Consider the following 13,362-nt stretch of genomic DNA (forward strand, 5'->3'; position numbering starts at 1 on the left):
GGGCAGGCGCAGCACCCAGGTCCCATTACGGCCCTCCAGGACCCAGCGCACAGCAAGGGCTCACCCAGCTCTGCAAATACAGACTGCGTGCAGCTGAGCGCCCAGCCTCTGCACCCCACACAGACAGCCGGCCGGGGTCACTCACACAGAACGTCAGGAGCGTCGATCAGGGTCAGGATGTCGTCGTCCTCTTGGTGCTGGGCGTACTTGAGCCGGGAGCGCTGGTGTGCCGCAGACAGCACCTGCTGCAGCACCTCGATGTTGCGCAGCTTCCTGCACAGGCTGGCCTCCCGCACCGACTCCTCGTGGAGGGCGATGGCTCTGCGCAGGTGGGACTTTCCTGCAGGCGGAAAACCACCGCCCATGTGACAGGTGAATGCTTCAGGAAGAGCGAGAGGGCCCAGGGGTCAGCCCAAGGAGAGGGAATTCTCCTTTCTAAAGGACCAGCCTGGAATATGCCTACTAGTGTCTACTAACATTCACCCAACAACGCTCTACTGTGTGTTCCAGGCACACAGATAAACCAAAAACTGCCCCCTCATTCACGGGCTGTACACACTAGGGGCTGACGAGCAGATAATGAACCAGCCAAGCCATGCATCACAGACGGTATGGAGATGAGGTTACAAGGAAGCAGGGCAGGCAGGTGGGGCATGAGAAGGCTGGCTATGGGAGCTGTCCCTCCGTGGTGGGGCCAGCAAGGAAGGCTTTTCTGACCAGCTGGCCTCTGAGCAGCCATGCGGGTAGGTGACAGAAGAATATTCCTGAAAAGAGGAGCAGCAAGGGCAGGTGGCCTGGAGCGGGAGCAGCCTTGGGTGTCCCAGGACAAGCAGGAGTTGAGGGATGTGGCTGGAAGGACAGAGGTGTAGGGAATGAGGTCAGGGGCCAGGTCACCTGTGAGTTTACAAGTTCAGGACAATGACGTTGGCTCTTCCTCTGGGTGAGAAGGGAGCCCGTGAGGGTGGGAGCAGGAGTGATGTGATCTGACTCCCGTGAGCAGACTCCGAAGGAGCAGAGAGAGGCAGGGAGAGCAGCTACGAGCAGGGCAAGCTGCATGGCCACTCCTTCCTCAACTGTAGAGCGGGGACCAGAGGGCTGTGCAGGGCTCAGGTGAGTCGGAGTGTGCATGGGCACGACGTGTGTGGGACTAGGTGTATGTCTTCTAGGTAGAGCCAATGGGGTTAAGAAAGACAAGCATGCAGAATCCAGGGTTTCCAGCCGGCACCCCGAGGGGGGTGGAGCTGCCATGACCGACATGGGGAAGGCACGTGCCTATGCATGGATGTGGGTGGGTGGGTAGAGGGGCTGGAGGAAGTTGGGTTTGCACAAGGAAGGAGCTATGCATGTTGAGACGTGGTGGGGACCACACCAGGACAAGTCATCACCAGCCCTCAGGTGTTCCATGTGATGAAGTGGAGGCATAAGAAACGGGCAACAAGCCCTCCCGCATCAGGGTGGCAAAGCCCATCCGTGGAGCACCTGAGTGCTGGAGTCCTCCAAGCCCTGGCTGCAAGGTGGGAGGCCTGAGACTCTCAGAATCCAGGGAACACAGCTCCGGAAGCCCTGCTCTTCCGAGCTCTCCCCCTGGAGACCGGTCCGGGGCTGTCCACGAGCAGGGCTAGCTGACACAGCTAGTGGGACATAGCTCTGGAGCAGGGCCCACACATACCCAGCTGCTGGCGCTGCTGGTCGTTTTTCAGCGTGGCCAAGGGCGTGAGTCCCTCTGGCATGTGGTGGTACAGCTGGGACAGGCACTTCTCCTGGTGGTCCTCATCCGCGCCAGGCTTCACTAAGACAAGAGCCACAGGTTAAATCCCCTCCCGTGGCTGTGGCCGTGGCCTCTGAAGATGGTGCCGGAGACCCACTTAGAGATTTCTCTTTCACCCGCATCTCTGAGTTTGTCTCATTTTTCACCACACATTCAGGATAACCTGTTTGCCTTCTGCCCCTGGACACAGCTCAGCAATCCAGGTCCCAGCCCCTGCTCACTCAGGGCCGGACACACTCCAGGGGTGCAGGATGTGGCCCCAAGCCCCACGCGCTTACCTCCTCCAAGTCCCCCACTGCTCAGAACCTCTCAGCATAGCCCTAGCTCCGTCACTGCCCAGCCTGAGGGCCTCTCGTGGCCTCCACAATTTCAAGGATAGCCCCTCTCTGCAGCTTTCCTGGTGCGTAGCCCCCTCTGCAACCTCACCAAGCCATTACCCAATGGCTTCAGCTCTGTTCTCACGCTTGGACCCCATGCCTGCTCTTAGCTCTTCTTCCCCACCGTGCTGAGCTGGAAGTCCAGGCCAAATGCCACTGCCTCTGAGACACCATCCATGACCACACAGTCGGGGCCCAACTGCTTCCTTTGTGTCTCTACAGCAATCACCAAGCACTACACTCCCATTTGTTTGCACTGGAGGATACTTCAAAAAGCTCAAGGCAAACTGGAATTCACGATCCTATCTTGGAGCAAAAAAAAATCTGGAATCCATGCACAGTGTTCTTCATCATATGCATTTCCACAAGCTTTTTGAACACCTTTATTTATCTTGCCTGGAAGATGCTACAGTCCCAGGAACTGTGGCTCTCACTTTCAGAAAGCCAACATAAGGCACTCTTCAGCTTTGCACGCTGGTTCTTTCCTGCGAGGCAGGTCTTCCTCTTATCCCCATTTTGCAGATGCGGGAAGTGAGGCACGGAGCAGCTACTCAACCGGTCCAAGGTCACACAGCTTCAAATGCAAGCAGTGTGGCTCCAGAGTCTTAATTACTCTGTGGCTGCTGTGATTAGCACTAATTATACCCCAAATCTCACCCGATCCCTAGACGAGGGCCCGTACAAGTGCAAAGACCAGAGAGGCACTTATCCCAGGGATCAACATTGTAACCAGATGCCAAAAAACTTAGCAATATTTTAATGCAACTTAAAATATATATCAAAATAAATGCCAAAAAAAAAACCCTGTGATGAATAAACATCAAAATTACTTCTTGCCTCGGGCTCCAATAGGGCTCAGCACAGATATGTAAGATTCCTGTCTTTATTTAAAATTTTGACCATCACAGATTCTATGCATTAGCTTTGATTCATGTAAAATATTACCTTAAAATGCTGCTGGCTTTGATTCCTGAGTTTTTTGCACCCCTTTAGGTTCTAGAATCCAGGTGAAAAGTCACCTGTTTGGTCCCCGGCAGAATTAACACCACCTCCGCCCCTGTGAGCTCTCAGCTCACCCTGGCCTGTGGGATAGCTGCCTGGGTCAGCGTGTGCTCCCAGCTGTGAGCATTGCCAGGGCAAGCAGGCCACTCCCACTCAGCCTAGGATCTTCCCGCAACAGGCAGACCACAACCCAACCAAGCCCCAGCACCCCCAGTCCCCAAGTCTTACGCTGGTGGTCCATGAGCAGGGTGGCAGTAAAGTAGTGGGCCAGTGCCCCATAGTGGTGGGCCTTCACCCGCGCCACGCTGGCCCAGGAGTAGGGGACGTTCTCTTTCACGGGCGCCTGGCTCATGGCCGCGTGCAGCTGCTGGTACACCTCTCCCACCTGAAACAGAAAGGACGCTGGGGACGGCGAGCCCGGTGCAGGGGCCCTCACACACCCAACTGCAGGACCGGGGCCCTTTCTCCCAGGCGGCAGCCTCTGCCTGAGGCCACTCCACAACCTGGGAGCGCTTCTAAGAGACTCCTCGTGCTGTCAGGTGTCAGAGTTAGCAGAGGGCTCAGGCAACTGGCATCAGACTGGTTTTAGGCTAAGCTGCCGATGGAAGCAACGATCCATATGGCAAACTCCGACACTTGCCAAGAAAACGCAGGCCAGCGGCCCCGGCTGGGGCGAACTGTGGCCAGGGAAGCCCCTGCTGCTACTAGGGCACCTGCACCAACACATCCCACTGGCCTCCAGAAACCGCAGATCCAGGGAGTCCTCACCTTGGCTGCTTCCTGAGCCACCTTCACCAGTGCAAAGAACTCGTTGCGGATGCCGGGAAGGCTGGTTTTCTCAAACACGCACTCCTGGGCCTGCGCAAGCATCATTTTGAGCAGCACGCTGAGCATGGCAGGGCTCATGTCATAACTCGGGGTATGCGTAAACGTCTCTTTCAGGTAGTTTAAAACCCCTAAAATTGCAAACAGTGTGTACTTATTAGGTTGGTGATCATTATGTCACTGTGCTGCTATAGAGAGCATGACAGACACAAAGACGTACAACTGGTGTCCTGGGCTGTCTCAAAGGCCAGTCCGCTCCTACGGAAACCCTAAGAACTGCAAGCAGGGACAGCAGACGGCTGCTCAGAGCGGCCTTATCCACAACAGCCAAAGGGTGGGAAGAAAACCCAATGTCCACCGACTGATGGATGGATGGTCTAGCACACAATGGAGTATTTTTCTGTCTGAAAAAGGAAGGAAAGCCTGACACACTAAGACACGAATGAAGACATCATGCTCAGTGGAACAGGACGATCATAAAAGGACACATGTATGATTCCACTGCAATGACATACCTGGAATAGCAAATTCACAGAGACAAAGTACACTAGAGGTACCAGGAGCTGGGGGAAGGTGAAAATGGGGTTATTGTTGAAGGAGAACAGAGTTCCTATGATGAGAAGTTCTGAAGACAGACGGTAGTGCTGGTTGCATAACCACAGGAAAATGCTTATGGCTACTGAAATGCATACTTAAAAAATGGGTAAAATGGTAATTTTATGTTAGATACATTTTACCACAATAATAATAAATTGGATTCTCTTGCAAAACATATCTGTAACAAGTAAGGAATCCAGCCTGCCTCCTGTCCCTGTCTCACCTGGGACAAGTCTGAGAAATTTCATCTAGGACCAGGCACTCATCCAACGGAGGGAAAAGTAGAAACCAGACAAAGACCAAGGGGCTCCCAGGAGGCTGTTCCCCAGGAGCCCAGGAAAGACCAATCCGGCCCCCTCCACTGGAAATGTGCAAGCCGTGGCCCTTGGCTGCCTTTCCTATGCTTTGGGAAATTCACTGCATCGACTGACAATCAGTCTGGAGCTGAAACAGAATCTGCCCCATGAATCCCATCCAGCTGGTTCCTCAGGTTTCGTGGCCCCACAGAAGGCCGTTCACTCCCCTCAGGGCTCCCTCAGCCTCTCCTCTCTTCTTAAGCTTCCCTGTCTGCAGCTTTGTACTCCTGGAGGCAGGTCACTAAGGGTGTGTGCTTGAGACTCCCCAGAAAGACAGACAAGTCCAGAAAAAGATTCACAGTGAAAGAAATGCCACATGGCTTCTTAGCACAGCATTTCAGCCTAAGGGACCACTGTTTCTTTAAAATCAAGAGGCAGAAAGAGGGAGAAAAAGAGAGCGTGAGACAGACAGCAGAAAGCCCTCATCAATTGGTTTACTCCCCAAATGCCCACAACTCTGGGCTAGGGCCAGAGCCAGGAGCCAGGGACACAATCCACATCCCCCATGAGGGTGGTGGGAACCCAGTGATTTGAGCCATCTCCACTGTTTCCCAGGGTCTGCCGTGGTTGGAAGCTGGAGCCAGGAATGGAAGCCAGGCACCTGGATATGGGGTGTGGGCATCCTAACTACTAGGCTAAACGGCCGCTCCAGAACCATCACTTAACACAAGACATTTTATGAAGTCCTTCACAGGCTTGCACAGCCAAGGGAGCATCCAGAAGGTTCTATGTGTGTGTGTGTGTGGGGGGTGATAATTCCACCCCAAAGCATAACAACAAAGAACAACACAGAAGGCCAGAGGCTGTGGGGTCCACCTGTGGGTCAGGCTACAGTCTGTACTGTGCTGCTGCTCTTGCCCCATGCCCTATGCTCTGAGTTTGTCCCTAGACAAGGCCTTGCCAGCAGAAAGCAACACTGTCCCTTTGGCCACACATGCAGGGTTGCCCACTCCACCAGGTCTGGCAATCCCTGTCCTCTATGGGTGGATGCTAAGCTGATTTTCTCTTCCTTCCTGCGTTTGCTTCCTACCAGAGGAAAGAAAAAACAAATGGCTGAGGTGGAGAAAGTATTTGGAAATCCCAGAAATAGACAACACCCTCCTGTTAGGCACCCTCCTGTCTACATCACTTGAAAGAACACGGAGCCGAGGCTGGTGAGCTTGGCAGAATGAGCGTGACCTAAAGGCATGGACAGTAACATGTCCTGGTCAGGTGTATCCAGTAAAAAAGAGAAAGCTGGGGCCGGCATTGTGCCAGCAGCACCTGTGATGCCAGCAATCCAATATCGCAGCCATGATTCCAGTCCTGGCTGCTTCACCTCCGATCCAGCTCCCCACTCATGTGCCTGGGAAAACAGCAGAAGATGGCCCGAGTATTTGGGCCCCTGCCACCCATGTGGGAGACCAGGATGGAGTTCCAGGCTCCTGGTTTCTTCAGCCTGGCTCACCTCCAGTTATTATGACCATTTGGGAAGTGAACCAGCAAATGGAAGATGTTTTTCTCTCTGTCTGTCCCCAATTCTCTGACACTCTGCTTTTCAAATAAGTAGAGTAAACTTTAAAAAAAGAAAAAGGAGCCAACACTGTGGCACAGCAGGTTAAACCACCGTCTGCAGTGCCGGCATTCCATATTGGTACCTGTTCAAGTCCCTGCTGCTTTGCTTCCAATCTAGCTCCCTGCTAATGCACCCGGGAAAGCAATGGAGGATGGCCCAAATCCTTGGGACCCTGCACCCACATGGGAGACCCGGAAGAAGCTCCTGGCTCCTGGCTTCGGATCATCCCCGCTCCAAGGCCACTTCGGGAGTGAACCAGCGGATGAAAGATCTCTCTCTCTAACTCTGCCTTTCAAATACATAAATCTTTAAAAAGAAGAAGAGAAAAAAGTTGACATTTCATTTTCACTATTTGGGAAGATTTACTCTGTTCTTCAGCACGGTGGACAATCCTGGGGCCACTCACCAAGACAGGACCAGGCCACGCCCACACAGCTTCAGCCATGACTCGAGGCTGGGCGGGGGGGGGGATACCACCCCAGTGCTGGAGACTGGGCTGGAGCTCTCAGCCTTCTGAGGACCCCTAGGGAGCACCCACACCCCCTCTTCAGCTGAGGCACGCTGTTGCCGCCTGGCGGGGCAGGGCTCTGTCCAGGGGCCCCTGCAGACACACACCTGCGGCTCTCTGGAAGGCGTCCACGGCGCTCTCCAGCCCGGCCTGCGTCTGCCGATTGCAGCGGGTCCCGATCTGGGTGTAGAGCGCCCCCACGTTGAACAGGATGCTGGCCTTCTCCAGCTGCAGGTTCTGCTGGCTGACCGGAACCCCGGTGAGGGAGTCGTACCTGTCCACCGCAAGACACGTGCCGTGAGGACACTGATGACTTTTAGGCGTGAACACGGACAGAACTCATTTGCCGAATGAAGTCCAGAGATGCACATGCAATGAGGCTTTTACTCCCAAAGTGATGAGCACACAGAATGAACAGCTGCCCCACCCCACCCCCAGTCACACACACAAATGATCACAACATCCTGCAGCAGGTGACTGGAGAAACACACCATGATACACCCAGACAACGCAGGACCACTCGGCACTAGGAAGGAATGAGCTGGCGATCCACGGAAAGACGTGGGAGAAATCAAACACACATGACTAAGTGAGAGAAGTCGTCTGAAAAGGCCACCTACTGTACGAATCCAACTATGTGGCATTCTGGAAAAGGCAAAACCATGGAGAGAGTGAAAAGATCAGTGGTTGCCATAGGGAGGGGGAAGGGAGGGAGGAACTGGCAGAGCCAGAGGACTCTAGGGCAGAGCTGCTACGTGTGAGACCACAACTCTGGATACGAATCCGCATACATTTGCCAAAAACCACAGAATGCATGCGGGTCCTTTAAAAATGGGATGAAAAGGTAAGTGTAGGGGCCAGCAATGTAGCGCAGGGGGCTAAGCCGCTGCCTGCAATGCCAACATCCCACATGGGAGCACCGGTTCGAGTCCCAGCTGCTCCACTTCCAATCCAGCTCCCTGCTAATGTGCCTGGGAAGGCAGATGAAGATGGCCCAAGTGCTCGGGCCCCTGCACCCACATGGGAGACCCAGACTGAGTTCCTAGCTCCTGGTTGAGCCCTTGCTGTTGCAGCCCTTTGGGCAGTGAACCAGCAGGTGGAAGATCTCTCTCTCGATCTCTCTCTCTCTCTCTCTCTCTCTCTCTCAGTGAACCAGCAGGTGGAAGATTCTAACTGCATTTCAAACACATAAATAAATCTTCCTAGGGTTACTTTGGCTTAAAGTCCATGCACAGTTCTTTCCCAACAGGCATATTCCAGGGCCTTCTCGAGTACCCCTAGTCCAGGGTAAGCCATGGACTGCAGGCAACCACAGCCTGGCAAGGCAAGTTTACCAACTGTAATGAACGGAGGGCCATGGCGGCGGGTTGGGGGGGCTGAATGCACATGGGGCCGGGGGATACGTGGGAAATTGACAGTCTCCACTCGATTTTTCTGTGAACCTAAGACTTCTCTTAAACAATAGTGTCTGCTAAATATACACACAAGACTTCTCCTAAATGAAACCTAAGCCAGTGCCAGCCCTTTGTAGTTCTGCCTGAAGTCACAGTTTTTAAGACCACATGTGAACCAGGAGCAGGCAGGGAGCTTCTTCCTACTTCCGGACAAAGAGAAAAGCCCCCCGTCAGCCCCCTCCCTGTCCTTCCCGCTCCTAAGAAGAGAGACACAGCTCCTCCAAGGCTACGAGACAACACTCATCCTGGCAATTCTCAGCTGTCGAGAGGAAGTCAGATGTCCAGCCTCCGCTGTTAAAATCTGGGCTAATTCTGCTTGCTGCCTGCACACTGGGACAAAACCCGATCCCCACCTGGCACTGAAACCTGCCTCCTTGTTCATTCCACCCAGAGCCCTGCCTGGTGTCTCCCCAGCGCCGGCACGATCAGGAAGGAACGCCGCCTCTCCCTGGCCCTCGTGCTGAGAAGCAAGGGGCCTCGCTCTGTTGGAGCCATAAACATGGATTTCCTGCCCCCATTCCGAACGCTGCTGCTACACCAGGTTATGTAGGAAAGAGGGTGCTGCCGTGCAGAAGGCACACTGGGCTGCACAGACCCCCCCCCCCCCCCAATGGCTGACGCGGGCAAGCACCCAGGCAGGCCTCAGGTACCTACCAGGTAAACAGAAGCCCCATCTGGCGGGTGGGCGGGAAGAACCGGCTCTCCACAAATCCCAGCTGGATGAAGTAGGTCATGAGCAGCTCCACCCCAGCCTCATCCCGGCTGGGGGTTCGACAAGCCTGGAAGAACCGCCGAGGGGGTGAGCAGAGGGGCACAGAGCAGCCGGCCCAGCCGTGCACCCACAAGCAGGCCTCTCTGGCTCTTTCTGTGGTATGTGCGCCATAAGCGCTGGGAGGGATGGAAAGAGCTTGGGATGAAGCCAGGATTCCTGGAACTTGGCCCTATACCTCCGGGTGAGCAGGTCTCTCCCGTTCTGTGGTTTTCTCCCACAGCAGGTGGAAGGAGTGAGTCTAACAGCCCCTCCCCCTCACCACCAACCATCCTCAGTGCTGTGAGAGCCCAAGTCTGCTGCCACGGGGGTACTCTGAAGATGGAGCAGGAGCAGCAGCCGCCCCTCCCGCCCCCTCTCCTACTGCACACAAGAACGTACCTGTCTCAGATCCATAAGGTCTGCGATCTCATCTTCATACAGATAGCTGTCTTCACTGTAGTGCTCCAGGATGAAATCCTTGGAGAAAATGAGACACGGTAAGATGTGATTCAGCCATAAGCAGGCAGGTAAGAGTTTTATGTATACCATGACCCTCTTTTTTTAAAAAAATTTTTTTTTTATTTGAAATGCAGTTAGAGAGAGACAGAGAGGGAGACACACACACACACAGAGAGAGAGAGAGAGAGAGAGAGAGGTCTTTCATTCACTGGCTCACTCCCCAAACTAGAGAGAAACAGAGAGAGAGAGAGAGAGACACAGAGAGAGAGAGGTCTTTCATTCACTGGCTCACTCCCCAAAAGGCCACAACAGCTAGGGCTGGGCCAGGCTGAAGTCAGAAGAGCCTCCTCCAGAAATCTCCCATGTGGATGCAGGGGCCCAAGCACCTGGGCCATCCTCCACTGCTCTCCCAGGCATGTTATCGGGAGCTGGATTGGAAATCGAACAGCCAGGATTCGAACAGGTGCCCCTATGGGATGCTGCCACTGCAGGCGGCAGCTTAACCCACTATCCCACAATACCAGCTCCACCTGTGACCTTGTTTTAAAAAAGAAAAAATGCAGGATACAGAAAAACTCAGGAAAGACTGTGACTTTCAGAGTGGGAGGATTTGTTTTCTTAATATTTTGTCCATTTAGATTTACAAATATGGCATTTGTTGCCTTAGTGAAAAGGAAATTTATGCTACTTCCTATTTTAAAATATTGTTGCAACGGGAAACCTCAAATAACTCTGGCCAACATCACAGTCACTCGGGGGCTAAGACCTTTACATTTTGGGTTGTCCTCAGCACCCAGGCATAGGGTCTTTCTAGCAAAGGAAACTTGAGTCTGGGGACCACTGTAGGGACAATGCCACCTCAGCGTCTGTGATTGGAACTTTCGTGAGAGCAGCTCTGGGCATCCCCACAAATGCAACACCCCAGTAAAATCCCTAAGCCTTAACTGGGTCAGAACCACTCTGAGAGTTCATTGTATCATTCACCAACAAACCAGTGGGCACTGCACAGAGCTCCCTCCCACACAGGGCTTCTATTCTCATCAGAACAGAGAACAGTAATAGGCATAACTGATAATTAAGTTACATGGTACATAGGCTGAGTAGCCCTTCCGCCAAATGCTTGGGGCCAGAAGTGTTCTAGCTTTCAGATTTTCTTTTCCAGGTTTTGGAATATTTGCATACATGCAATGAGATATGCTGGGGATGGGACCCAACTCTAAACACAAAATTCATTTGGTTTTATTTGCATCTTGCATGAGAGTACTTCAGAAAGCTCTCATAAGGGGTAGATGTTTGGCACAGAAGTTAAGACACCCTTGGGAAGCCTGAATTGGAGTGCCTGGGTTCAAGTCTCAGGCCCACTCCTGATTCCCACTTCTAATGCACACTTTGAGAGGCAGCACGTGACAGCTAGAGTAGCTGGACCCCTGCCATGTACATGGGACACCCAGATGGAGTTCTGGGCTCCTGGCTTTGGCCTGGCCCAGCCTTGGCTATTGTGGGCTAGATGGAATACCTCTCTGTGTCCACCCTTCTAATAAAAGGCAAAACATTTTTTTTAAGTTTATGGAAAATGGAATGCAGATTATTTTGATGTTGAACATTGCAAAAGCCATGTATACAAGGGAAGATCAAAAATTCGTGGAAAATGCTAATTATAAAAAAAGTATGCATGGCTTTCAAAAAAATTTTACACCACAAGAAACCTTTAATTCTAGTTGCTTCATAAACTTTTCTTTTTAATGAGCTATATACTGCTTAGTTTATTTTCTTGTGATGTCCATTAAAACATTTCCTTATTTTCATTTTATTTGAAAGGCAGAGAATCTGTGATTAAGCGCTTTCTTCCCCCAAATGCCCACAACACTCCCAAGGCTGGGCCAGGCTGAAGCTAGGAGTCGGGAACTGAACCTGGGTCTCCCATGTGGGTGGCAGAGACCCAATTACTTGAGCCATCCCCTGCTTCCTCTTAGGGAGCACGGTATCAGGAAGCTGGAACTGGAACCGGAGCCAGACGGGCCCAGGTGCTCCAGTTCAGGATGTGGGCACCCCAAATGTCTTAACCTCTGTGCCCAAAGCCCACCCCTCCACAAGCATTTGCAAAGGTCCCTGTACACACAAACTATATATAATATTTTAAATAATTTTGTGCATTAAACAAAGTTTCAGGGTATGGAATTTTCCACCTGCGGCATCGTATCCATGCTCAGCAAGTTAGAGCTTGCAGCACTTCAGGTGTTCAGGTTAAGGATCCTCAACCACTAAGGTGGCAGTATTGTAATAGTATAGCAGGCATCAAGAATGGCCCTTTTAGGAGCCAGCACTATGGCTTAGTGGCACTGGAATTCCATATGGGAGCTGGTTTATGTCCTAGCTGCTCCTCTTCCGATCTAGCTCTTTGCTATGGTCTGGGAAAACAGAAGATGGTCCAATTCCTTGGGTCCGTGCACCCGTGTGGGAGACACGGAAGAAGTTCCTGGCTCTTGGCTTCGGATTGGCTCAAAGCCAGCACTGCAGCCATGTGGGGAGTGAACCAGCGGATGGAAGACCCCTCTCTCTGTCACTCCATCTGTAACTCTACCTCTCAAAAAAAACCAAATAAATAAAATCTTTACAAAAAAATTAAAAAAATGTCTCTTTTTTTAGAATGGTTCTGTACTAGACAGTGGTTCAGTTATGTTTCCCCAAGTGCCTGCAAGCATCTACACGCTGTGCACAGTAAAGCGCCTTCTGCTTTGTAGAAACACACACACACACTCACACATACACACTCACACAGACACAGATACACTCACCAACTCACACATACTCACACACAGCCTTGTTGACAAAAATCAAGTCTTTACTTAACGACTTTCATGTTTTTTTTTTAAAAACCTAGCAGTGTATCAAACCTATGCCATAAAATAGTCTAGAACATGACCAACTTTTAATGGCTCTATAATCCTCCAATGTAATGAGTATACAGCTCATGCAATCAACAAATACACTGGACACACCTGTGAAAAGACCTGTGGTGGTTCCCAGGGTTTTATAACGTCAGACACCATCCCAATGACCACCCTTGGCGCACGCCTCTGACTAGCCCCTGGGGACAAGTCCCTAGACACTGTCTCGCTGGGCCCAGGGAAGTGCACAAGTTCCTCATGGTCTTTGATCTGCTCATGTTTAACACAAGGCTTCCTTATGGTTTTATGATGCTGTTGCAGATTTCCTTGATGTCTCAGAGTGATGATGTCTGGAATCAGCTCTTCCACTAACATAATGGCCATTTGTAACATCTGCAATGGCTTCTAAAGGCTACTGTGTTAATCAGTGATGCTAATTAAGGTGAGGATAGCCTGAAGGTCAGAGTCCACTTGGGCTCCACCCTCCCTGGCACCCCCGGGAGCAGTGTGAAGGGGTGAGCAGATGTCCTACCAACTTCTACTTCAAATGAAATTTGGCAAAAATTTCTCAAAAGGGGAGAAATTACACTTAAAATAAGAAATTAAAACAAACTATGTATTTCATAGAAGAAAATTTTCTGAAAATTATAAATGTGTTCCTAGCTTTTGAAACTTACAGGATATGTGAAATCTACTTAGTAGGATAAAAAATAAGGCTATCTACCACCACTACTAGTATTTAGCATAATTCTGAATGATCTCTAGCTAGCAAATTAGAAAAAGAGCACAAACATCAGAAAGGAACAAAATAACATTTTTTGA

The 13,362-nt window shown here is 51.6% G+C and overlaps 1 protein-coding gene across 1 annotated transcript in view; it reads right to left on the bottom strand.

Moving 5' to 3' along the window:
* Positions 1 to 13,362, bottom strand: part of RHPN2 (rhophilin Rho GTPase binding protein 2) — a 63,168-nt gene that overhangs the window by 13,784 nt on the left and 36,022 nt on the right. Inside the window, exons 5-11 of the mRNA XM_008257269.4 lie at positions 9,593 to 9,670; positions 9,097 to 9,221; positions 7,096 to 7,262; positions 3,916 to 4,103; positions 3,376 to 3,532; positions 1,670 to 1,789; positions 146 to 340 (exon numbers count right to left, since the gene is read on the bottom strand). Coding sequence (XP_008255491.1) covers positions 146 to 340; positions 1,670 to 1,789; positions 3,376 to 3,532; positions 3,916 to 4,103; positions 7,096 to 7,262; positions 9,097 to 9,221; positions 9,593 to 9,670 — 1,030 coding nt within the window. The remainder of the gene's footprint in view (positions 1 to 145; positions 341 to 1,669; positions 1,790 to 3,375; positions 3,533 to 3,915; positions 4,104 to 7,095; positions 7,263 to 9,096; positions 9,222 to 9,592; positions 9,671 to 13,362) is intronic.

Source organism: Oryctolagus cuniculus, chromosome 18, assembly GCF_964237555.1.
Source record: "Oryctolagus cuniculus chromosome 18, mOryCun1.1, whole genome shotgun sequence".
Lineage (NCBI taxonomy): Eukaryota > Metazoa > Chordata > Mammalia > Lagomorpha > Leporidae > Oryctolagus > Oryctolagus cuniculus.